The sequence below is a fragment of the Myodes glareolus genome, chromosome 11, assembly GCF_982192425.1.
Source record: "Myodes glareolus chromosome 11, mMyoGla1.1, whole genome shotgun sequence".
In the NCBI taxonomy this organism is placed as follows: domain Eukaryota; kingdom Metazoa; phylum Chordata; class Mammalia; order Rodentia; family Cricetidae; genus Myodes; species Myodes glareolus.
In genome coordinates, this window is record NC_142036.1 from 89,920,005 (window position 1) to 89,946,660 (window position 26,656).

Below are 26,656 nucleotides of genomic sequence, written 5' to 3' on the forward strand. Positions count from 1 at the left end.
TTAGACACCAGAAAGCTTGAAAGAACAGTACACTAGTGCAGCCACCGTGAACATAAGGCCATATATGCCTTACGCATACACTTGTCTCTGCGGCTCTACATCTGAAGGCGGTTGTTGCATTGTTTTGCTCTGTCCTAATGACATCAGCATGTATCTCCTAATTCAAGCACACCATTATTGCTCAGGAAAACAATGCCTTCTGATATTTCTAGCATATGTGCATTAAAAGGTCTCCAGTGCTTCATGCCCATTTTCTACGCTTCTGGAGGCTCAAGTTTCAGGTATTGCATTTAGTTCTAAATCTCTTAGTTTCATTAACCTAGAAGTTTCCCATCTCTTTTCCTCTACAAAACCACATTTTTTTGAAAAAATAAAGGTATGATAACGGCACCACAACTAGATTATCATTTAGAGAGTCACAGTGAAGTATTTGCCGATGAAACAGGAAAGGATGTTATAACAGTACAAGGCAGGACTACCTAGTCTCAGATTTAGTTTAATTTACATGATACTTCTGAAAACTGTATGCTCATAATTCTAGATCTCGGTTTAAATTTTGAATATTTTTAAAAACTTCAATTAAGTTCATGTGATGAGTTCATCCCATCCAAATATATGAATGAAGTTTAAAAATCCAACTAAAAAGCCAGTTGTGTATGCTTTTAATTCCAGAATTTGAGAGGCAGAGGCAGGTGGATTTCTTGAGTTCGAGCTCAGCTTGGTCTACAGAGTGAGTTTCATGACACCCAGGGCTATACAGAGCAACTCTGACTCAAAAAAGAAACAAAACAATCCAACTTAAAGAAAAACCCACAACATTCAAGTAGTGCACAATACAAGAATAGCATTTTAAGAATTACAGTGTGGTTGGTGGGTGTGGTGTTGCATGCCTATCATCTCAGCACACAGAGGTGGAGGCAGTTGATCAAAATCAACCTTGGCCATAAAGCAAGTTTGACTGACTATGTGAGATCCTATCTTCAAAACAAAATAGGCTAAGTATCTCAACTCATTTTATCCAGAAGCAACATTTTCTGTGGTCTGAATGCCTATATCTCCCCCAAACTCATAGGTCAAAACCTAATTGCCACTATGCCAGTATTAGGAGGAAGGGATAATGGGAGGTGATTAGGTTATGACAATATTACAGCAACCCCCAAAAGATGCTTTTCCCATTCTACAGTGGCAAACACAACTAGTAGACCCCATCAATGAACCAGAAAATGAGCTCTTACCCGACACTGAATCTTGGAATTTTCAGCCTTTAGAACTCCAAGAAATAAGTGTAAGTTTACAATCTAACTAGTCAGTAGTATTTTGTGATAACACCAAATGTACTAAGATAATTATCATTAGCATCAGGCGAGGTCACAGGTACGTACTTAACTTTCCCTACATTTTCATGGGTAGATAAGTAGCAATGTTTCTATGGCAGAGGCTACACTATAACCATAGCAGTCTCTGCCCCCACCTCTATTCTAGCAACACCAGGAGCCTGGTTCTCCCTGCTGCACTCTGTGGCTCATGTTAGCGGACAACTAAAAAGGCTACTCAGCTGGAGTGGGAGACCATATGGTCTGAAGAAAAAAGCTAAGAGTAAAATTCTTTACGGCAGCTGTGTTGTCTTTGGTTCCATGTTTTAGGTGCTTTCTCAACTCTTGTTCCTTAAAACTAAGGGCTGAGGGGTGCTGGAAGATGGCTCAGCAGTTAAGAGAACTGGCTGTTCTTCTAGCAGTCCTGAGTTCAATTCCCAGCGGCTCATGACTATCCATAATGACATTTGGTGCCCTCTTCTGGCTTGCAGAGATACATGCAGACAGAATACTGTATCCATAATAAATTAATAGATCTTTAAACAAACAAAGAAACAAAAAACAAAACCAAGGGCCGAGGAGCTTCTTTTTGGGAGGGAAACCTGGAAGGAGGCATCTTGAGGAGGGTGAAAGTAAAGTAAAGGGGACACTGTGGGCTGAAAGGTTTAAGTAAGTAGGGTGGTGAGGAGCAGATTGGAGAGATGATGTGGGAAAGATTACCTGGGACAAAGGGAATATAAAGAAACTATATGGAATACCACTATCTTGTAACCCAAATAAAAACCACAAGAGACATTGAAGGGCGTTACAATACAGGCTCCTGCTAGTCCTCTTGGTTGATCACAAGATCATATTGCAGAAGACACCACACATCTTGGTTGCAAGATATGAAAAACACACTATGGAACTGAATTGGAAACCTCCTCTCTGCTGGCTAGCATTCAAAGTGCTGATAGGCGCTGTGCTGGCTGCTGGGGAGAGGGTGGGTCACCACTGGGAACTGTATGAACTAGAACACCAACCTGCAGGGCTTTTACTCAGAACTGCTTTCTGCTTATATTTGAGGCCTGCTCCGCAGAGGAGCCTGGCATTATAAACTCCACTAATGAGCCAGGCCTGCAGAGGTCACAGGCTCAGAGGAGGAACTTATTGTCACTTAAGGAAACTGACATAGCATTAAATTACCTTCTAAATTTGTGTTTATACCTATAAATCTTAGCCTCATTCAGAGAACCCTCTTCACAGTGAATGACAATGAATGCAGAGGCCCAAGGCTACCCAAAATGCTGAGAATAAGTCCTGATTGTGGACTTAGCCCTAAGCAACCCATTCAAGTCAGGCAACCTTGCAGAAGAGGTGAGAAGAATGTAAGAGCTGGAAGACAGGGTGAAGGACGGTGAAATGTTATTCTCTAGATGACACAATAGTGGTTACTTTACACTGGGCTCATACAAACTAGCCTTGGTTACAATCAGTCATGGAATGGGATCCTACCCTTTACTACTGAACTGCTGGAGGGTAATAGACTCTAGGAAAGGAGGAATTAATTGCCTTCAGTTGTGTGGACATGAATGTTAGAGATTTGTGGAGAGCAGGGTGATAGACAGGTATGACATAAAGATGTGAAAGGTTGGGGTGCAAATGGTCTGTAATTGTTATGTATATAAATTGTGTAAGAACATATTTAAATAAGAATGGCAAAAAATATTTTCTAATATCAATTTATTCAAACTTATACAATAAAATGTTATTTAGTACAATTTTAAAATATAACTAGTGTTTATATATTATATGTATAATATATATATTTCTTATATTTTAAACTACTTTCAACTTGAGATATTAGTGAAAAATTAATACAAGCCATTTTTGCCCCCTTATAATTTTCCTGTGATTGGTTGCCATAATCTGATAAAGCATATATTTAGCCAGTATACTTCATGTCCCTGACCCCTCTTCAGGGCAATATTTCAGTGTTTGTATTGCAGGGCACGTGGAGTAACAAGGGACTGAATCTTGGGTGTTTTGGTTATAGGTTCTGTGATGGGTATTCTTGATTGCCAACTTGACTACATTCAGAATTTACTAAAACCCCAAAATGGAGAGTCATACCTATGAGACATTCTGTTTAATTTGAAGTGGGAAAATCCATTCTAATCCAGATCCTTGAGGTAAGAAGACACACGTTTAGTCCAGATCTTTTGGGCTGGGAACACATACTTCTAGTGGGCCACATCTTCTGCTGGAAGGCTATTTAAGGACATGGAAGAAGGAAGCTTTCCTCTTTGCCTGCTTGCTCTTGCCTCACTAACATTCTTAGGCATTAGAGTTTACATTTTTGTGATTCCAGCATATATTGACGACCAGCTGAGATGTCCAGACTCTCATGGACTGAACAACTACTGAATTCTTGGACTTTTCATTCACCGCCAGCCATTGTTGGATTAGCTGGACCACAGTCTACAAGTCATTCTAATAAATCTCTTGAGATTAGTTCTATAAGTTCTGATACTACAGAGAACCATAATACAGATTTTTTTTTAACCTTTACAAAGGACTTTCTTACAACATATTGGCAGACATCAACTTCTTTAGAGAGATTGAAAGGCTCTGGATTCTACTGGATGAGGAACTGTAGATATGTCGCCCCAGGAATCAATTTCTCTCTCTCTCTCTCTCTCTCTCTCTCTCTCTCTCTCTCTCAATAACCCAGTTGAGAACACTCATATTGGTATCCACAGTACATCTGCAAACAGACTTCTCTCCAGTTCTCCTTGGTCTATGATAAGAATGCCCCTTATTTAATAGCAGGTACACTCTACCAGGGATGTCTTGCTTTAAGGGAAAACCTTGTTTGCTATTCCACCACTGGTTCAGACCTCAAAACCCCTTCACTCTTGACCTTGACCAGAGCACCAGCTGCTATTTCTGTGGCCACATGCCTCGCACAGAACACACTCATCTTGCGTTCTTTATCCACTTCAATGAGCTTCTGACAGCCAGTGACTGGAAGGAGATATTCAGCTTCATCATGACACAGCCAAACACCTAGGAGGTGCCACAAAAAAAGAGAACTGTTTTTTGTTTCAATACTGGGGATTCAATCTAGAGTTTTGTGTGTATTAAGCAAACATTCTATATATCTCTCTACATAGATATATCTGAGCTAAATTACCAACCCTTTAAATTTTATTTTGAGGTCTCAAATTGTCCAAAAAGGCACTGAATTTGAGCCCCCCTCCTGCCTCAGCCTCTTGAGTAGTCCCAGGCCTAAGATCAATGCTTTCCTTACAGTTAATTCATACTTGCCATAACTGTGATCATCACCAGGATCTTTGTCTTCTTGGTTCACTATCATATCAGATACAATATTTTTCCCAATGTAAGAATGGTTATTTTTTTAATGTATCTTGTTGGATTATGTCATTTATGTGAGTAAACCATATATTTGCTATAGGTCTTTCTTAGTCTGAAAATTTATTTTTACAACTTGCTTTTTCAAGGTTCCCTATATTTACATTTTTTAGCTGGTGTGGGATAATGCTCTTGTATACAATACTGTGGGATGATGCTCTTGTACACTGTGAAGATTTGCCACTTGTACTGGTTTACTAAAACACCGATTGGCCAGTAGCCAGGCAGGAAGTATAGGTGAGATGACCAGACTAGGAGAATTCTGGGAAGAGGAAAGGTAGAGACTTAGTCACCAGTCAGACACAGAAGAAGCAAGATGAGAATGCCTTACTAGGAAAAGGTACCAAGCTACACGGTTAAACATAGATAAGAATTATGGGTTAATTTAAACTTTAAGAGCTACTTAATAATAAGCCTGAGTTAACAGTCCAAACAGTTTATAGTTAATATAAGCCTCTGTGTATTTCTTTGGAATTAAATGGCTGTGGACAGGGTGGGACAGAAACCTCTGCCTACATTTAGCACTCAAATATGGATCATTAGTACAAGTCAAGTTGATCACTGTCTCTTATGTAAGCCACACATTTTACCTGGTTTAGCTTAAGTCACTCTACAAAGTTTAACAACTCTCTGTCTCAATCCTTAGTAGTGTCCCGGAATGTAGGTAACACTTAAGGCTACCAAAGTACCTTGACAACCATTAGTTTGTGATTAAGATATTAGTGGTCTGGCAATTAAAAAAAAACACTCTAAGCCAAGTCCACTGGGACATGACTATCTGGTTAGGCAGAATAATTGTCAAGTTTGGGTCTGGTATAGGCTATAGGGCAAGACCCTATCTCAAAAAAGAAAACGAAATCAAAATAAAATATCAAAACTATATGTATGGATGTGTATGTACACACACTCAAACAAAACACATGTACTAATTGCTTCAGGTTGTCCATTAAAATGACGTCTCACATTTATAAACTTTGGGTCAGCACTGTTCTATATATTAATGTTGACTCTTTTCACATTTTTCTTTTATGTTTCTTTGTACCTGTGTGCCATAGTACATACGTGGAGAAAAACTTGCCTCAAACAAAAATCAGCTCAATATTAACCACAGGCTTAAATCTTAAGACTTGAATCCTTGAAATGATTATTGGGAAAACACAGATGCAGGCAACAACTTTATGAATAGGACTTCAATAGATCATGAAATGATAGTGAGAATTGACACAAGGGATTGCTTAAATTAAAAAGTTGTTGTATAACAAAGAAAACAATCATCAGAATCAAGAGAATAGAGACTGGGAGAAAAGCTGTGTGACTAATCTAACAAGTGGGTTGTTGTCCAGAATACATAAAGTGAAACAAACAACAAACAGTAACTGGGCAAATGAACTGAATGGAAGCTTTTCAAATTCAAGAGCTGGTTCGGCAGTTAAGAGCAGCAGTTAAGTCCTCTTATAGAGGACCTGGGTTTGATCACCAGTGTCCATGTGGTAGCTCACAACTGTCTGTACCTCCAGTCTCAGAAAATATGCCTTCTCTGGCCTTCATGTGTGATGCATTTACATAGTGCATAGACATATGTACAGTTAATACACTCATGCACATAAATATAATAAAATGTTCAAAATACGCTGGGCAGTGGTGGTGCATGCCTTTAATCCCAGCACTCGGGAGGCTGAGGCAGGTGGACCTCTGTGAGTTTGAGGTCAGCCTGGTCTATAAAATGAGTTCCATGATACCCTGTTAGACAGAGAAATCCTGTCTCAAAAAAAATTGTTCAAAATATATTAAAAAGTACATGAAAAATGTTGAAAATCTTTAGCCATTAGGGAGATTAAAATTTCCCCAATCAGAATGGGTACAAAGAAACAAAAAACAACAAATATTGGCGAGGGGAGAGAAGGAAACTTACACCACTGTTTGAATTGCAAAATAATCCATTCACTATGAAAAACATGGAGGTTCCTCAAACAAAAACAAAAACAGAATTCCCACATGACCCATCTATATCACTTCTGGGACTATGCCTAGAAGAATCATTCATATTACTCCACAGATATTTGCACATTCATTTTTACTGTGACACTATTCACTAGTCAGATTGCCTAGGTGTCCAACAACTGATGGGTGATTAAAGAAATGTAACATATTTACACATGGAACCCTATTCAACCATAAACAAAGCCATTCTGTAATTTACAGGAAAATGGATAAAACTGGAAATCATATTAAATGATAACCAATCTCATAAGGATAAGCATCACACAGTTCCTCTCATATGTGGACTGTCGGAGATATGGAAATAAAGGGGAACTACTGGGGAGGTGGACGGGGAACTGGAGAAAGATACAACAGAAGGGATGGGTATGGTCAGAGTACATATGCAGGAACAGAAATATCCCAGGAAAACACATTAGTTTGTACAAGCTAATGAAAATGAAAAGTATCATATAAGCCTATGTACAATCTAACTTAGGAATTTAAGAGATTATCTTGTCACACTTGTACTGCATTGAGAGCATATGGATACGATGATAAAGGAGGGGAAAAAGTACAGATGCTGAAGCAGTGCATGGAAGTGCATAGGCCAAATCAAGTACATGGTGCAGATTTGACTAAAGTGAGCCGTTAGCCAATTTTCTGCTTTTTCATTTGCTGAGAAGGGGCTCATTATGCAACTCAGGATGCCTTTAAACTTGCAATCCTCCTGTCTCAGCTTCCCAAGGGCTAGAATTACAAGCATGTTCCACCATGCCTGGACATTCCAATAATTTTCCTAACGATATACCATAAAATACTGACAAAACTATTAAAGTCTTAATACAATTTCAAAGTCTTTAATTCTAATCCTCTAGCAGCACTAAATATGATTAACCTATATTTTCATCAACCTAAAGTTTGATGGGGGTGGGGTGGGTAAAAACATTTCCTTGGTAAGAACTATCTCTCACTTTAAGTTCTTGTACAAAGTGACAAAGTGAGGGTTTCAGCATCGGATGTATAAATTGAGGACATTAACCCTCAAGTTGAAGGGAAGGTTTTTTTGTTGTTGTTGTTGTTTTGTTTTTTTTTAGATATGAGGAAGACTACAGCCTGTGGCATCTGGAAGGGTCCAGAGCAAGAAGAAAAAGTACTAGACCTCGTCATGAGAGGAGAGAGGGACAAGAGAGAGCATGGCTGAAATAGAAAAGAGAATCTTGGGGGAAGGAGAGCCCATGAGCTGGAGTTTAGGGGTGAGTGAGTGAGGTGAAGTCAGGAGGCCTGCATATGTGCTGGTATGCTAACAGCACCACAGATAGCCCTTGTTTCCAAGTTCGTTTAAGACCAGACAGTTGCTTAAAAAAAAAAAAAAAGTCACATCAGCACTATAGAGAAATATCAGAATGCTGTGAAAGATTCAATAGACCCATTAAATCTGTCATTGAATTCAGAGAAAAGGTTTCGGTATGCGGAAATTGATTTGCTAATAGTGCCTTTTGTTTAACAATAAAGTAGCATTTGTGAAGCCTCGTTGCAGTCAATTTATCAGAAGCTGATTTTTCTGCTGTTGCTAGATCCTTAGAACATGCTGGAGTGACTCTTAGATTGACCTGAATAAAACAGAACACCGACATCTGAAAAAGGCTAAGCTTCATATATATAACGCTTCCCCACTAATAATATTATTCCCCAATAATACTAGCAACCGAAAGCATTCTGAAAACCACCCAGTAAACTTACATTTGTAAGTAAATTTACATTTGAACAACAACAAAAAAAGGCAATTGATTCAGAAATGTCCTTAGTTGTGGGTGTACCTACAACCTTGTTTGTAACGCTGCAACGAGTTGGAGATTTTCAAAAGGCCACAATTAAGGCAATCACTAAATAACATGATACACTTACACTGTAATCTCGACAGTGTTAGTCACAGCCGTTACTGTGCAAAACACAGGACACATTCCTACACATACTTTATTTGGAATTGAGTACCGTGAAAACATTTTTAAAAAAAGAGGTCAATATAATAATGTTTTATTGAACTAGGAACTCTGGCACTGAAAGCGTGAACAACCCAAGGTAACGATGTCGTCACCAAGGGACGACCATAGAGCCCAAATCCCTTGACTCCTGGGCTGGATGTTTTCCACTAATTGTGCTCCTTTCTACTCATCTGAGAGCTTCGAGTGTAAAGGGCTGGAGAAGGTAGAAGAAATACATGAACCAAATCTTCGAGGTGGGAAGGCTCTGAAGGTCTTCCGCAATCGCCACTGACACTTTCTTTTATTTTGGCTGAGCAAGATGAAAACAGCAACCACAGACCCAAGGGACCAAGAACTGGAACTAGGTACCGCCTGTTGTGGTAACTCTCTCTTCCTCGGTCGCGGCCTGCTTTCTCACTTCTCCCTTCCCGCCAAACCTTAACGTACCCCTTCCCCCACCCTAATCCGTCTGTCCCCACCTTCCTTCACCCCATCCCCGTCGGACCGAGCCCTCTTGACACTCCCTCCAGTTTTAGCAGGAGTTAGCCGTGCCTGGCGTTGTTCTCGAAAGCGAGTGATAGTCATCACTGCACACGCGTTTCACCTGAGAAACTTCGGCAGGAGCCGGGGAAAACGCGCGTGCCGAGCGAGTGTTGGGGCTCGTCAGGACAAACAAAGCGTGATTAGACAAAGAGGACCTTGCCTTGCTCCCCGGCAGAGAGGCCCTGCTCTCAGCTTCCCTCGGGCGCCTACGGAGCGCGCGCCTATTTACACTTTCTCATGCCCGGCGGCGGATCCAGGGGGCATTCCAAACCGTTACTCCGCCTGCTGGGGTGGGACCAGCCCAACGGCTTGAGCCTGCGCTCTCGGCCGGCCGGCATGGGTGGACTACAAATCCCAGAAGGCCTCGCGCCTCAGGGGTGGGCAGGCAGCTTACCTGCCGCCGCGCTTTCCAGTGGTTCTTATTGCTTTCCCACTGCAATAGCTGTCCTTCATACAGCTGAAGGCTGCCTTCTCCAGGGAGCATTAGCAGTCTTGACACCGAAGCCCTCGCGTTCCCACTCTTTCTGCCTCAGTTCTGATTATGCCTGAATCCCTCACCGGAGTCGGGTGGCGGAGGAGAGGGAGGGAAGCCTATGTCAGCCACCCGAGCGCACTTCCGCCTCAGGGTTCCGGAAGGTAAAGCGCACGCGCTTGCTGCGACTCCGGCGCGACTCACTTCCGTTCCCACTGTGCCCTGCGAGCCGAATCATGGATCACACTGGTAAGGAGGCGGAGGCAGCGGGGGTCCTGGTTTCGTGCCCCCTTGGCTTGTGTGGGACGGGGCACAAGGGGTACTCTCGCCTCACTGCGCCGGGACGTGACGGAGAGGAAGCTAGCTCACAGACCCGGTCCCGGGCTGGCCTGCTGCTCCTCGGCCTACTCTTCGGAGCGGTACCTCCATCCTCGAGACCGGCAGCACTGCTTCTGCGGTGCTGCTGAGCTCGCCTTCCGGACAGTGCGCCGCGCAGGCTTGTTGGGAACGGGAGGGTGCCGATTCTTTTTTTTGTCCCACCCCCTCTCTTTATTCCGGTTGCTCTGCACTTAGTGCTGGGGAAATAGGCTGGTGGATTCCACTTTCGGAATTGGAGAAGCATCCAGACGCTAGGAGAGAGTGGATTGTAGACTTCTGCTGCCTCCCAGCTTCGAGTAGCTGCTGCAGTGGTCACCCACCGTGGTTATTGTCTCTTTGGGTTTTCATAGACTGGAGGTTAGAGAAGAAAAGTCGGATACGGTTTTCGAAGTTATAAGCGGAGCATCTTTTCTAAACTCAAAGTATCCCCCCCCCACTTCGACCGTTGTCCTTTTCGCTTCTTTTGGGGACGTATACAAAAATTTTAAGATCAAGACATTTCCATCTCACATTCCAAGTAATAGTGGCTTCAGACTTTGTTTCTGCTGGCTTCGTTTTCTTGTTTTTAGTTATTGAAAGAGTGCACTTGTCTTTGAATGCTTCGGACACACAAACAAGCAGGAGGAAAAGGCTTTTTCTTTAAGAATTGACGGAGATGCCCTCAGTCTTCAAATTACTGCTTAATTATATAACTGCATGCAGATAGTTGTAGGCTTGGAGATAGAATGGTGGGTTGATAAGCAATAGGACTGTGTTCTTGTCTTCGAGTTTACATTCTATCAAAAGGGGCAGGCAGTTTGTTTTTTAAAAACCGCTTATAGATTGTGGTGAGGACTTTAAGAAAACAGGTGCTTATGGAGTAGAAATTTCAGAGAGTGCCAGGCAAAAGTGTTTTTTGGAATGGTAAGAAGGTGTAGAGAAGACCGGATATCTGGTTTAGTTAGCAAGAGCTCTAAGCTGAGAAGAGAAGGAAAACATGTTACCTTGTTCGAGAATTTGAGAATCATGGTAAACGGTTTTAATTTTAAGTGTCTATAAAGCAACAGAATAAAATTAGGCGTATAATATTTTAAAAATAACCCCCAACTCTTCTATGGAGAATGGTGTAGGAAAGGAAGAACAGGAGTAAATCATTTAGGTGGCCCAGAGAGAGGCTCAGTTTAGTGAAAGTGTAGCACAGTGATAGAGCCTTACCTAGCTAGCACAGGGTCTGAGTTCAGTCCCCAGCGACGTTGTGGGGGAAAAGTTGGAGCAGGGCACAGACAACGGGCAATTGCAATAAATATTTTGGTGGAGAATAAAACAGCTGCTAATGGATTGATTTGTGGACGTATGTGAGAGAAATGAGAAAAACTGAGTTCCTCACTAGAGCATCTTGGTCCTGCATGTGCAAAATATCCCAGTTTCTGAGTTATTAATAAAAGTTTGCCTGGGTAGATAGATAAAACATCATTCTAACATGAAAGGTCACTAATGAGCTAGCTAGATTTTAAAAATTGAGTTTCTGGACTATTCTGCTCAACAATAGTGTTTCTAGTTTTAAATTACTTAGGAGGCAGACACCTTAATGCTTCACTGTACATTTTGAGGGAAAAATAATCAAACTAAACAGAAGAATCAAACTTTCACAAGACCTTAAATACAAATTTGAAAGCTATTTGAATCACAGTGTCTTTGGCAAATCAAGAAATTCCTGTTAGCTAGTTAATTGACAATTTCTTGACTGAATAGGCTTTTCAGAATAATGATTTTAATGTCAAAGATCAAGAGGTCTTGTAAGTGGAAGTATTGAAATGAAATTTTGCCAGAAAAAAATAGTCCAGATGTCTCTGTCTCTCAGCAAATTAATATTGCTTTATTTAGTGTTTCTCTGTATTGTAGAAGTGTCAGCAGTGGACTGAGAGCCCTAGAGAGTACAGAGAGAGGAGGGCAAACCCAAGGCCCTCTGGGGTAGAGGGAAGCAGAGAAAGGTGATGTGATGCTCCTGAAGCTTCTCCAAGGGCAGCCCTTTCCCCACGCTCCCAGGTCACAGAAGTGAAGTGCCCAGACTGATAAGACCCTCCCTACATTCTTTGGTCATTATAAGTGTCAGTTGGCACTTAGGTAAATGTAACACAAATTTTGTAAAATACTGTTTCATTCTTTTTTGGGAGGTGGATGCTAAGGACCTGGACCCAGGATCTTCAGTACCTCAGACAGGTTCTGCCAATACCTTGACTCTTCGTTTTTTGTTTTTTTTTTTTAACCTTTTCTTTTTTCCCCCCCCTTTTTTCTTATGGTCACTGGTTTTGCTTGCACATATGTCTGTGTGAGGGTCAGATCCCCTGGAATTAGAGTTACAGATAGTTACAGTTGTAAGCTGCCGTACTGGGTACTGGAAGTCAAACCCTGATGCTTTGGACCAACCCAACCCAACCAATGTTTTTGAAACTATATAATAAAGTGTTACTACATTTAAAGATAGATTCACATTAAATGACCAATTATTTTTATTCCTTATGTAATAACCAGTTATTTCTTTATTATCGTGTTTTGTTGTTTTGCTACTATGTGTGTGTGTGTATGCTATGTTTTTATTCTTAATTTTAAAAAGGCCCCAAACAAACCCCAGAATGTTGTCACTTGAAATCTCTGAAGCAACTAGTAGCTTCAAGAAACAGGGTCCACGAAGTGAGTTCCAGGACTACCCGGACTACACAGAGAAACCCTGTTTCAAAAAAAGAGAAGCAGCAGGCTCTGGGCTGGAGAGATGGTTCTGTGTTTAAGAGCACTGGCTGCTCTTCCAGAGGACCCGGGTTTAGTTCCCAGCATCCAGATGGCAGCTCTTCTAATTTCAAGGGATCTGACACCTTCACACAGACATACGTGCAGGCAAACACAAATGCACATGAAATAAAATAGGAATTTTATAAAAGAAGAAAGGGCTAGGCTGCCTGTTGAAATGATGGAGAGCTCAGTTGTGTGAGGTGCTTGGAAGGTGCAGATAAAGTGTGCTATTTGCATTCATGAAGGTAACACCACTAAGAATCCTTTTGATATCTGAAGGGCAACAGGTTGGTTTTTATCAAGGGAAAAGGTCATCTGTCATCTCTCTGTAGTTGGTAGATACTTCTATGTGGATGAGCAAATGCGGTGAAGACTGATGAACTACATGAGCATACTTTTAGTGCAGTGTTGAGGGTGGATCAAGACTGTAGCTAATCATGTAATCCCCTCTCCGTGAAAAAATCCTAAGAGGAGTTTGCTGTTAAAAGGGTAGAAAGTAGACAGATGTTTCATCATTGAGACCCATTTTGAAATGCATTTGGCTTTACTGAATTTAATGTGGACATTTGGCTATATTCATGATTGTAATTCTTGTAGGAACTCTGTTCATTAATTTGTGTTTGAAACATTATAATTTTAAAGTTATATTCGCATTTCCTATTTTTAAGCATTTCCCTTTTTGTCTAAGGATAAAATTGAATAATTTGTTTTACTTATATATCTTTACGTACTTAAAAAAGTAAGGCTTTATATGAGTCAGTTCTGTGAAATAATGTACCTATTATTCATGGACAAGAATTCTTTTTTATTCCATAGATAAGATTTTTAAAGACTAGAAAGTGTCAGTTGTTGAGACCTAAGTCAAAATCACAGTTTTTTATTGCAGTGTTGACTTTTTAACTAAGGATATCTGTTACCTAGGTCTCTAGAAATGTTATAATACAAATAATGTGTTTTCTATTAAATGGTATAATTTTTGTAAATGCCTTGAATACTTTTTAGGAAAAAAATGTTATGCTTAAAGGAATAATTACCTCTTTAAAGCCAACACATAGGCCTACGAGATGGCTTAGCAAGTAAAGAAAGACCTGCTAACTGATGAGGACTGGAGTTCAGCATCTGGGCCTCATGTGGCAGGAGGGAAGAACTTACTCCCACAGTTGCCTTCTGACCTGCACATGTCCACTGTGGCTCCATTGCACTGGCGCGCTCACGCTCTTACACAGAATTAAAACTTAATACATATCAGATATCGATTGAGTATTGGATTTCCAATTTTATTGTTTGTCTTTCTGTAAATTTACTAGGTTTCCTGAGTGGCTACTTTGCATGTTTAATAATTAGACACATCTGTAGAGACAATTTTAGTTTTTTTTCTCCTTTATATTTAAAAATCTATTACAATTTGTGAGGTTTCTTTCTTTGCATTTTTATTTTATTTTTAATTTATTTAATCTTATTTTACATATGTTGGTATGAGGGTGTCAGATCTCCTAAAACTGGAGTTACAGGCAGTTATGAGCTACTGTGTGCATTCTAGGAATTGGACCGCTAGTGCTCTTAATTGCTGCACCATCTCTCCTGCTCCTCCTTACATTTTTAAAAGGTTTATGTTTCTGTAAACTACTATGGAATTATATGGGAGTTTTTATTGTTCAAAGTTGTACAAAGAGATAAAGATTCTGTAACTTTTACCAACTTCTGAAAGGGTTCCATTTTTCAAAAAAGCGTACCCAAAAGCATTACTTTAAAGGCTTATCCCAGATGAAGAATATTAGCAGTTACACTTAAATCAGTCTGGTTTGAAATCAGGACCAAGATCTTCACTTTATTGTTTGATACTGATTTTATCTTTATACTTGTAGAACAAATTTTAAAAGGGAAAGTAAAAGAAATTACAATTTCCTCTCTTCCATTCATATAGACAATGAGTTACAAGGCACTAATAGTTCTGGATCCTTGGGTGGTCTTGATGTTCGCAGAAGAATTCCTATAAAACTTATCTCCAAACAAGCCAACAAAGTGAAACCTGCAGCTCGAACTCAAAGGACTATTAGCAGGATGCCTGCAAAGGCCCCACCAGGTGATGAAGGTAACTTGTTTAAGACGTTTAACAGTTGTATTTTGTCTGAGTGCACCAATTAGTCTACTTAATTTTATTTTATTAAGCCTATTTTAAATTTTAACCTTACACTTTATTTTCTAACCTTTTTTCCTCCCTTTGTAGGCCCCCTTACAATGACCTTTTCAAAGAATCTAACCAATATTGCAGAGAGCATTACATTAAAAGAAAAAATTTGTTTTCACAATCCCTCTCCAAAGCTAATGTCTGTTAAGATTTTTTTTAAGTAAACTGGGTGATGATGGCCCATGCCTTTAATCCTAGCACTTGGGAGGCAGAGGCAGGCGGGTCTCCTGAGTTTGAGGTCAGCCTGGCCTATACAGTGAGTTCCAGGATAGTGAGGGCCACATGGAAACTTTGTCTAGAGTAAACAAAAATAAAAGGTGGGGGTGAGGTGGGGGTGCCAGGGTGGCTCATGCCAGCTGAGGCCAAGGGATTATAGTTTGATACCAGACACTGTCTCAAGCATATTAACTAGTCTCAGGTGTTTTCGCTTTTTTCTAGTAATTTGTTTTGCTGTAACTGTTGTAGTACAAACATTAAAAACTTGACTTGGGGGATGGCAAGATTAGTTGATGAGGGCAATTGCCCTAAACCTGGTGAATGCCCATCCCTAGAACTAACATAAAAGAGGAAGGTGAGAACTGAAATTCAGAAGTTGTTTTCTGACCTCCACTGGTGTACTGTGTCACATATGCAAACCCATCCCCCATATCATGTATACAGCAAATAAAATTTAAAGACTTGATTTGTACATTTTAGAATTTATCAGATCCTGCTAAATTAATCTTCAGAAGGAGTTTGGAGTTTGTTGGTTTACACTCACACACATCACTATTTCTTACTATTAACTTAAACATTTTTTTTGTGAATTTGAGCAGTCTTGCTGCCTCAGCCTTCTGAGTGCTGTGACAGAAACTTAAGTGTATTGGATGCCTTTTCACAGTACTAGCCGCTTCTTGTCTGAGTTCTGCCACTGTGGTGACTGGTGCCTTTCTCTTAGTTTTTGAGTTCTTTGTAAAAGTGGCAGTGTTAAATGTTTGTGTAGTTCATTTATCTTTTGAATTTTATGGAAAAAATATTACTGTAAAGAACTTGAACCTTCTAGGTAGTAAGTTAACTAGAGTTTGCTATTTCACTTTCCTGTCTTCCCATTTATTAGAAGTCAGCAAACTGGCGTACAGGTCAAATTTGGTTCCTTTAAAAAAATAAAACAGTTACTGTTCAGGTGAGTATTGCCATGGCTGCTTTTCTGCTATCATGGCGGAATGGAATAAATTGAAAGCCGAAGAAAACAGCTTGTGCCTCTCTGAAAAGTGGTCATGTATGCCACGTTTTCCTTGACCTCAGTAATTTTTTTGGGTTTGACCTGTTGATTTTCCTTAGCTTGACTTTTAATGATTCCAGTTTTTATGAAGTGTAAATAGGTCGTATAAGAGCTTGGGGCTCTCAATTATCACTTTCACTTGGAACTATATAGTTAATTAAAAGGTGTAGTGCAAGCCGGGAGGTGGTGGCGCGCGCCTTTAATCCCAGTGCTGGGGAGGCAGAGGCAAGCGGATCTCTGTGAGTTCGAGGCCAGCCTAGTCTACAAGAGCTAGTTCCAGAACAGGCTCCAAAGCTACAGAGAAACCTTGTCTCGAAAAACAAAACAAAAAAGTGTGCAGCTGGGGTGATGGTGGTTGTGGCGCACACCTTTAATCCCAGCCCTTGGGAGGCAGAGGCAAGTGGATCTCTGAATTCAAACCAGTCTGGTCTACAGAATGAGTTCCGGGATAGCTGAGGCTACACAAGGAAATTCTGTCACGGGGAGGTGGTGGGTGCTATCGGCCTTAAAAACTGGCTTGACTTTCTGTATGTAGCTGTGCACAAAGTGTGTATGCTTTGAGGACTCTGTTTACCAGTTCTAGGGCCAAAAGGAATCAAGAGAACCTTAGCACCATAGAGAGATATTTTTATCTTTTGTTTGTTTGTTTTTTGGTTTTATGAAACAGGATTTCTCTGTGTAGCCATGGCTAACCTGGAACTTGCTTTGTAGACCAGGCTGGCTTCGAACTCAGAGATGCATCTACCTGCCTCTGCCTCACAGGTGCTGGGATTAAAGTGTGTGCTACCACCGTCTAGTAGTATTCTTAGCTTTACTTAGGTAATTGGATTCTACCTGGACTTCCCATCAGACTATTCATTTTTTGTGTGTGTTTTGCTTGAGATGAGAGGCTTACTGTCAACTTTTTGATTAGAGATACTCAGCCCGTTTGGTCTTCATAGCGTTCTGTTACATGATAATTATATATGCTCTAAATGAGTGGATACTGGTATTTTCCTCTGTGGTTTGGGTTGTTGACTAGGGAGAGGCTTTAGCTAAAAGGATCAGATGTATTCGTTTGTTGTATTTGAAACCATTCTCTTTGAGGTGGAGGTCACGAAAAGGCTGTAGAATTCATTATAGACTGTGACAATCAAATCAGTCACTTGTAACCAGATGCCACTTTTGTAGGTGGTTGAGAATAGATGATAGTATGTTTAAAATTTGTACAGTAAGCATGATGGTGGGAATTGGTGAGGTTTTGTAGTAGGGATAGTATGTGGAGTTGAGAAGAGCATTGACTAAGAGTCTCTTGTGGTCTTGGCCCTGTCACTAAGCCTATAATGGTGATTTGTATATCCACTGCATATTGTCCTTTGTTAAGTACTAGAAATGGACTAGATGATCACCAAGATCAGCTGGCATTTTAAACTAGTTTTGATAATCATATACTTAGATCTTTGAAGGTCATCAGTAACATTTTTCGGCAAATAGGTCTATTTTGTCATGTAAATACACTTTAAAAAATGAAATTTGAAGTTGGAAAATGTAATATAACTTTTTTTCTCTCAGAAGGATTTGATTATAATGAAGAGAAACGGTATGACTGTAAAGGGGGTGAACTCTTCGGAAGTCAGCGGAGATTTCCAGGACACCTATTTTGGGATTTTAAGGTATGACTAAAAATGAAAAGCATTAAGTATTGGTATGAATTTTTAGTATGTCTGTAACTTTTAGCACACATAAGTCTACTTGCTTCATTCTACATCTCCAAAAATAATTTGAGGTAATTTTCAGTAAACCAAGTAAAATCAAAGAGTCACTATTTAGGGAGAACAAGCAAACGGGTTTACACTAAGCAGCTTTTATTTCTATTTGTAGTAACAACTGTTACAAAATTCTAACCATTTTTCTGTGTGAATTGATAAGTACAATTTTCAGAATTGCTTAAAGAGGAAATTTTAATTATTTCAACAGATAAACATCTTAGGTGAAAAGGATGATACACCAGTTCATTTCTGTGACAAATGTGGATTGCCTATTAAAGTCTATGGGAGAATGGTAAGTACAAATACAGAATGCATTGTGTAGAGGTAGGATTCAGAAATACAGCTTAATATTTTTATAACTAATTTTGAAACATATACAAAAAAAGCTAAGAGAAGTTTTATAATACTATGAATTCAATATAGTTATTCTTTACTGTTTTGGACTAGTTTCAGGAGAAACACAGTAAGATAAAACACATTTTGTTCTTCAGGAGCTTTTAACGTGCAGGGTCTCTATTCAGTATTGATGGATTCACATACCTATCTGAAAATAGAAGCAGGTGCCAGGCAAGGTAGGATAATCCCATAATCCTAGCACTCTGAAGGTTGAGGCAGAAGGATCATAAGATCAAGGCCTGCCCCAGGTACATCACAGCTTAAGGCCAACCTGAGGTACAGGTGAAAACCTGTCTCCAAAAATAAAAAGCAAAGCATTAGCAGATATACATGAATTTATTTAGAATAGTAGCTCCTATTTTCAGATAGGTATGTGAATCTATCAATACTGAATAGAGACCCTGTACGTTAAAAGCTCCTGAAGAACAAAATGTGTTTTATCTTACTGTGCTTTTCCTGAAACTATTCCAAAACAATAAAGAATAACTATGTATTTCATATATTTATTTATATAAAAAGAGAAAACATTTTCAAAAACTTGTGATTAAGCTGGGCAGTGGTGCATACCATTAATTCCAGCACCCAGGAGGCAGAGGTAGGCAGATCTGTGAGTTTGAGGACAGCCAGGACTACATACAGAAAAACCCTGCCTTGAAAAAAAAAATCAAATAAAAAATAAATAATTGTTAGCTGCCATTGGTATACAGTCAAAAGTACTCAAATAATTCCTGTATGCCTGTCTGTAGATCTTTATACTGTTATTGAAATATTTTAAGTTGGTCTAGGATGCCTAACTGTGGTATTTTTGTCTACAGATTCCATGCAAGCATGTCTTTTGCTATGACTGTGCTATTTTACATGAAAAAAAGGGAGATAAAATGTGCCCAGGGTAAGATGTGGTCATCTTTATATTTATCTAATGGTAGTGATGGTTTAAAGGTTATGGAGTGATGGAAATATATAAGGATGCAAATGTGCTGGCTGAGTTGGTTTTAGCCTTCTTTGCAATATGGAGCAAACCACTGTTAGTTATTCAGAGTAGGTAAAATGGTGGATCTCTTTGGCACCATAGTAATGGTGTTGGAAACTAGAACCATTGTTTTTGTTTGTTTGAATGGGACACAGAAGCAAATATAGTATGGTTGGTGATTGAGAACAGTCTCTTTCCAAAATTAGAGTGAACATTTTTAAAATACTAATTGTTTGTGAATAATGTGTGTAAAGGTCAGAAGGCAACCTTGTGGAGTCAGCTCTCTTCTCCAACTATGGGTGTTCTGGGGGTAGAACTTGCATTAGCAGGCTTGCATAACAAGCACTTCCCTGCTGAGCTCTCACTAGCCCCAAGTCCCTGTTTTACTGTTTATTATCTATGTGACATAAGCTGGGTTTTCTGTCTGTAAGCTCCCTGGGTGGGTTATTTTTAAGATTAAATGATGAGTGGATAGATAGATGGAACAGTAGAATCTGGCATATATTAAACATTGTGCCTATATAAATTCTTATTATATATACAACAGGTATGTCTTGAGTGCTAGACACCATGGTACATAACTTCAAGTTTATTTTGGGATAACTGTATGGAATTTATATTAATTTAGAACCCCTGATGAGGAAGCCTTGAGAAAAACAGATTGAAACTTCCTTGGTTTAACTCATAGCTTCCCAACTTCTCTCTAAACCTGTACTTGAATGTATCCCAAGCAGTAGTATTGGTTGCTAATGAAGGTATGAACAACTATAAGGAAAGATTTCCCTTTTATGGTGTAGGAAATAGACATCATAAGGAAATAAAAGGGTGATTTGTTATGACCCAATGACAACTGATTTTCTTGGCATGTTTCAATGGGGTTTTCAAGTTACAGATTATAAAATATATACTACATTAAAAGAATAGTTCTATAGAATTATAATTCAGAAGAATATGAAATTGGAAGTATGTATTATAGCCTTTGTTGGGTATTTTCTCTAATTCCTATTTCCCAGTGCAGTGTACATTCACTATTACATAGCAAATGTTCTTGTTGCATTAAGATAAAGGACTAGGTAGGCTGCAGAGATTGCTCCGAGTTCACGTGGTGGTTCACAACCATCTGTGATGATATCTGGTGCCCTCTTCTGGCCTACAGGCATACATGCAGACAGATATAATAAAATAAATAAAAGTCTTTAAAAAAATAAGATAAAGCACTAAAATGTGATGAAATATTACATGTAGTGAATGTCAAAGATTTTTTCTTTTACATAGATGTTCTAATTAATATTAAATATTTAAAAGCAAAATTTAGTTTTTAGATAACTAGATGTTTTCCAGTTTGCACCTCACTTATATAGTCCTTAGCTGTCTAGAGAGAAACCTGTTCAGACCCAATTCAGGAAGTAAAGCAACCAGAATTAGTAAAAGTAGTACATACTACTGCTTTTAAGCATCATCCAAAAGACGAGACTTTAACCTATTTAATTTGGAGATGTTTCTGAGTATATCATGAATTAGATGGTGGAAAAGCAAGGATGTACAAAATGGCCACAAATGAGAAGCACACTATCATCAGAAGCACTGGCCCTACAGTGAGGGTGGGCAGGAGACAACAGAACTTTGAATTCCATGCTTGTGAATGATACCTCCCTTACCATTCTTGGATACAAATCATATAGTTACAGAAAGTTAATGCACTCTAAGTTTTGAGAAATAGGAAGTCTCTCTTTTTTGGTTTTTCGAGACAGGGTTTCTCTGTGTAACGGCCCTAGCTGTCTGGAACTAGCTCTATAGACCAGACTGGCTTCGAATTCACAGAGATCCGCCTGCCTCTGCCTCTCAAGTAATAGGATTAAAGGTGTGAGCGCTACCACCCCGCTGACAAATAAAAGGTCTCTTAGGACATTCTCTTTGGTGGTACAATTCAGAGTTCTGAGTACCAATATTCTCAGATTGGTAGAGATGCTAATGATTAGTGTGTGAGACAAATAGGCAACATTAAAGGTTCACTAACAGTAATTAAATATTCTTTTTTTTTAAATTTTGCAAATACGTAACATTTTTAAAGAAACCAAAAAGTGTAAAATAAATGTGCTTGTCTGTATTCTATTTTTAATCAACTTTCCCCTTGCTGTCCAGCTGTAGTGATCCTGTGCAGCGGATTGAGCAGTGTACACGAGGCTCTCTCTTCATGTGTAGCATTGTTCAAGGTTGCAAGAGAACGTATCTGTCTCAGAGAGACTTACAAGCTCATATCAACCATCGCCATATGAGAGCTGGGAAGCCTGTTACCCGTGCTTCACTTGAGAATGTTCATCCTCCTATTGCCCCGCCACCAACTGAGATCCCCGATCGTTTCATAATGCCGCCGGACAAGCACCATATGAGCCATATTCCTCCCAAGCAGCACATTATGATGCCACCACCTCCTCTGCAGCATGTGCCACATGAGCACTACAATCAGCCACATGAGGATATCCGTGCTCCTCCAGCAGAACTGTCTATGGCTCCACCTCCACCTCGTTCGGTCAGTCAGGAAACCTTTCGTATTTCAACAAGAAAACACAGCAATTTAATAACTGTCCCTATTCAGGATGACTCAAGTTCAGGTGCTAGAGAACCACCACCTCCTGCCCCAGCGCCTGCTCACCATCATCCTGAATATCAGGGCCAACCAGTGGTATCGCACCCTCATCATATTATGCCTCCACAGCAACATTATGCACCACCCCCACCTCCTCCACCACCAATAAGCCATCCAATGCCACATCCTCCCCAGGCTGCAGGTACTCCTCACTTGGTGTATAGCCAAGCTCCACCTCCACCAATGACCTCTGCTCCACCACCAATAACCCCTCCCCCTGGACATATTATTGCCCAGATGCCACCTTATATGAATCATCCTCCTCCAGGACCCCCCCCACCTCAGCATGGTGGTCCACCTGTAACTGCACCCCCTCCTCACCATTACAACCCTAACTCTTTACCCCAGTTTACTGAAGATCAAGGAACTCTGAGCCCTCCATTTACACAACCAGGAGGAATGAGTCCTGGTATATGGCCTGCACCAAGAGGTCCACCACCACCTCCACGAATGCAGGGCCCGCCTTCTCAAACCCCACTACCTGGACCACATCATCCAGATCAAACAAGATACAGACCATATTACCAGTGATAATAGTGTTTTGAACTGAAGATATGACAAGGAAAAAGATTAAATTAGTCAATCTTATAATTAAGCTTTGTTGGGGGAAGGAAAAATACCTCTTGAGGTGGCTATAAAACACAAAGTCTTGTCCCTTAAAATGGTTTTAAATCTTGACCTTAGGATTGCTTTCAGATATAATACTGTAGTGCAGATGAGTGGCTTGGTTGAGCACAACTGTATCTTAGCAACTGTTACTTTGGTGTGGTGAATTGACCCTTAAGTGACCATTTGTAAAAAAAATTGAAAATTTTTCACTGTTCCATTTTCAAAATACTGCTTTTATTAAACCCAGTGTTTAGTTTTTCTTGTGATGCATTTTGTTAACCTATAAAAGGATTAAATTTCAAGATGGTTGTAAAAATGCTGTTTTATGTGAATTTAAGTACAGCCATATAATTTTTTCTTAAACCATATGTTCTACCACTAATTTTCCAAAGTTAAAATAAAGTCCTAAAAGTAAAAATATCTACTAAAATTATAGCCAGGCAGACTGTTATATGATAGGGAATTACTTCACATTTTAGGCATTGAAACTTCAAGGGGTAGTAATTATGAAGTGCACTTGGATTTCTTTTTGTCTTTGGACGGCCTACGGAGCACCAGGATACATGAGAATTCCTATGACAGTGTAGTTGTTTGACATGTCCCCAAGGCATTCTAATCATTTGGAAAATGACTGGCTTTACAGACTCTAAGCTGCTGATGAGATGCTGTTCTCATTGATGCTTTTTTTTCTGAGTGGTTAGAATCACATAATTGGTCACACTTAAGTTATATCACTTTATAGGATTGTTGGAATGGTGTTTTTTTTGGATGAAATGTGTTCTATGTTCACTGTCTTAACCTACATTTTAGGGCTGACGAAGCTTTATTTAAATCTGCATTTTTTCCTAGTACTTTGATTCTGTGTTTTAGTATATAGAACTATAAACCGCAGCTTGAGTGCTGTGGAGGAATTTGACTAATGTATTCGCAAAGGGTGTTTCTTGAAAAACCACAAACCAGCGTTTACTCAGGTTTCATTGCTGTGGTTTTTCCTCCAATTTGAAATTGTAAAACTATCATTTCTTTTGTTGTTGTTGTTTGTTTTTATAAAGCATTCTAACATTGTAGTGTGGAATCACTAGTGAAGACAACCAGATAATTTTGAATTGGACAGAAAAAAAGTAATACTTAGATTGTGAAGTTCAGTGCCGTGAAAGGTGCCTTTGGAGTCAGTGTTTGCATTATCAGGACTTGTTACAGTCCATTGAAGATGACCACTCAGTTTATACAGCTTTCTTACGTATAAGTCATCATTCTTAGGATATTATTATATATCCTTTGAATTGACTAAACCATTGTGAAGCTTTTCTTCCCCCTTAAAATGGTGCATAATATAAACATGGTGTGTAGTATGCAGATATCATATATTAGGTAGTTCGTAGTATAAAAATTTAGACATTGGTTTTTGACAAAGGGTATACTGATTGGTAATTCACCCATTTTTTTTTTTTTTCCTGTCAGGTACAGGAAATTCTTGTGTTAGGTGATCAGATACAAAATCATTTCTGAACTTAGCACAGGAGTAAATATGAATGGCCATTTCATCCTTGGCTGGCCAAGAAAAACCAAAAAACTAATGCAGTTTTTTTGAACAAGCAGTTTTTCTTCCCACATAAAGCAGTTTGAGAGTCAGGTTTGCTCATGCACTATTTCTAGTGAGAAGTTTTTGTTATTAGAAGCATGAGTGAGATAGTGGGACATGTGGTGAGTGTTCCATCATATCACTTTAGGTACTTGGATTGGTGCAAACTTGATTCCTTCTCATACCCCTGTTTAGGAGCTATTTAAATATTACTGTTAAAATCCAAATAACTCTTTGTTTCATGTAACTAGAAAATAGCCAGATTCATGTAAGAACTTCTTAACTGTTTATGAGAAGCTCTTGTAATTGAGATTTACTAGGGTTGGGTGTGGTAAGAAATCACTTTGCCTCTATTTTGGACCAAAAAATCAGTATCATGAAAAAAAAAATCCCACATTATGAGAATTCTTGTAGGCATTTAACAATAATTTTCAGTTATGTTAATAAACATTATACTGGGAGGCAGGTCAGATGAATGTCTTGTAATAGACAAAATTTAAAATGTTAGGCTTGAATTCATCAGTTAATGGTTTGAATGAGGGTGGGCGGGTAGACAGATAACAGGATTGCTGTGACGTGTCTGTTCTTGAGGAAAAGGTTGTGAATCCCAGTGCATTTCAGGGAAGCCTTTGAAGTTGTCTGTGATGGACATGAGTCTAAATGTATGTGTGTCTCATTAATTTCTCTTAAAACTACTGAGGTGGCAGTTCAATTCTTAAACACAATAAAATGGAAGCATAAATACTGTTTTGCTGAGATGAGTTTTTACCCAATGGTGACATGTTTGGGAGACTGCTGAGCTTTCCACAGCGCCACGGTAAAATTAGATTCAGTTCTAAATGCTTATAACCAAAAAGTTGGCTGGTGTTACTTCTTTGGGGTATTTGTTTAGAGTTTGTGAGTGCTTTAGTATTTGGGAAAAGATCCATTTTTAAGATTATAAAGAGTTCTCATTTTCCCTGTAAAAGCTACTTGTTTAAAATTGTGTACATACTAGTCTGATACATTGGAAATATAAATAGAAAAATTGGAGCATTTTTATAATTCTTAAGTAGCGACTGTGTGAGGCACAGAACTGCTTAAAGAGAGTCATACAGGTTTTTACAAATAGGCCTACATTTCTGTTTTAGATAATATCAAGAGTATGTAATAATTGTGAATACCTAAAACAAGCAATTGGTCATCAAATTATCAGATTGATATTAAAGGAAGTTTGACACAGTCATACTCAAACATACTCTATTCTGATTGAAGTGAATTTATTTTTATCCACTGACTTATAATGTTATAAACCTAGAAACCAAGCAGAATGTGCTTATTAGGGTAGTTGTACAATCTAATAAAGCAATGCTGGCTGTACTAAGCCTAAGAGAGGAGTGCTCCATAAGCCAGGTAACATTCTGAAGCACTTCTGGTAAAAACTGACTTGACTTTTAAAACCCCTTCAGTTTTCCCTCATTGAAGAGAGCACTTTTTGGAGAACCTTTAAGTACATACTAATTCTCAAGTTTCACTGTCATCCCCTTTGTTTTCAGGCATCAGAATGACAGGATTGTAGCAAACACGTCACGGTTGAGTTCTCACACGTGGGCAGAACCTTTTGGAGAAGGTCAAGGTCCCGTGTCATCCTGCTGTCCCCCACTTCCACCACAGACATTGGTGTCACGCCCCTGATGAGTCGTTAACTTGGACCAGCACCTAGTTTTAGTTACAACTCTGACAACTAAATAGGCTCTGTGACCTAGTCAGCATCCTGATCCTCGCTAAATGTATTTCGTAAACTATATTCAATAATTTTATACTGAGCTATTGCGGGGTAGTAGTAAGTGCTTGGGATGCACTGTCTTTAGAGACTGCCAATCAGAAGTATAATTTATGTACCATATTAGATGTTTGTCAGAATCCTGTGGGGAAACCAGTTAGCATAATTGGGTAGTTTGTAGCTTTAGTGGGAATGGCATTGAAAAGGTGGCATTTGAGTTAAGGTGAAAGTCACATTGAGTGGGAGCCGAGCTTTACAAACTGCAGTTAAGTAAAAGACTTGCCTAACATTTTAGTAGTAGATGAGTAGAATAAATTGTCTCAGGTAGAACATGGCTAGCATTCACAAACCCATCGGTTTTGCCCCCAAGACTTAACATATTCAAGACAAAGTTATTAGCAATAAGGACCTAATTCTGATTACATGAAAAGCCTTTGTGACATCCCAAATGGGGTGTCCCAAGTAGGACAACCTAGCTCCTTTATAAAAGGATTGATTATTCTGACTGTATGTTAGGGAAAGACTGGTGAGGCAAAGATGGAAGCAGAGACCAGTCAGGGTGTTATAATTGTACTAAGGATGATGGTAGCCTTGCAGTTATTACTTGGGTAACTTGAGGACTGGGTGTGTGTGTACATACAGTGC

General features: G+C 39.4%; 1 protein-coding gene and 1 long non-coding RNA gene across 6 annotated transcripts in view; one reads left to right on the top strand and one right to left on the bottom strand.

Annotated features, from left to right (window-relative positions):
• LOC146892452 (uncharacterized) overlaps positions 1 to 9,765 on the bottom strand; it is a 39,387-nt gene extending 29,622 nt beyond the window's left edge. The window contains exons 1-2 of one of the 2 annotated variants that reach the window (XR_015004493.2): positions 9,627 to 9,765; positions 4,193 to 4,361 (exon numbers count right to left, since the gene is read on the bottom strand). This is a non-coding gene — a long non-coding RNA (uncharacterized LOC146892452). The remainder of the gene's footprint in view (positions 1 to 4,192; positions 4,362 to 9,626) is intronic. The other variant, XR_015004494.2, reaches the window with a different exon arrangement.
• Positions 9,766 to 9,818: 53 nt separating this feature from the next.
• On the top strand, positions 9,819 to 24,991 carry Cbll1 (Cbl proto-oncogene like 1). Of its 4 annotated transcripts, none has more exons than XM_048415830.3 (6): positions 9,819 to 9,953; positions 14,773 to 14,940; positions 17,849 to 17,949; positions 18,254 to 18,337; positions 19,257 to 19,330; positions 21,554 to 24,991. In XM_048415830.3, exons 1-6 carry the CDS (start codon positions 9,941 to 9,943, stop codon positions 22,587 to 22,589), a joined length of 1,476 nt encoding a protein of 491 aa, XP_048271787.1. In that variant the 5' UTR covers positions 9,819 to 9,940; the 3' UTR covers positions 22,590 to 24,991. The 4 variants fall into 4 exon arrangements, with proteins under 4 accessions (XP_048271787.1, XP_048271788.1, XP_048271789.1 ...); XM_048415831.3 differs by having other exon boundaries at positions 17,852 to 17,949; XM_048415832.3 differs by having other exon boundaries at positions 14,773 to 14,931.
• The last annotated feature ends 1,665 nt before the right edge of the window (positions 24,992 to 26,656 follow it).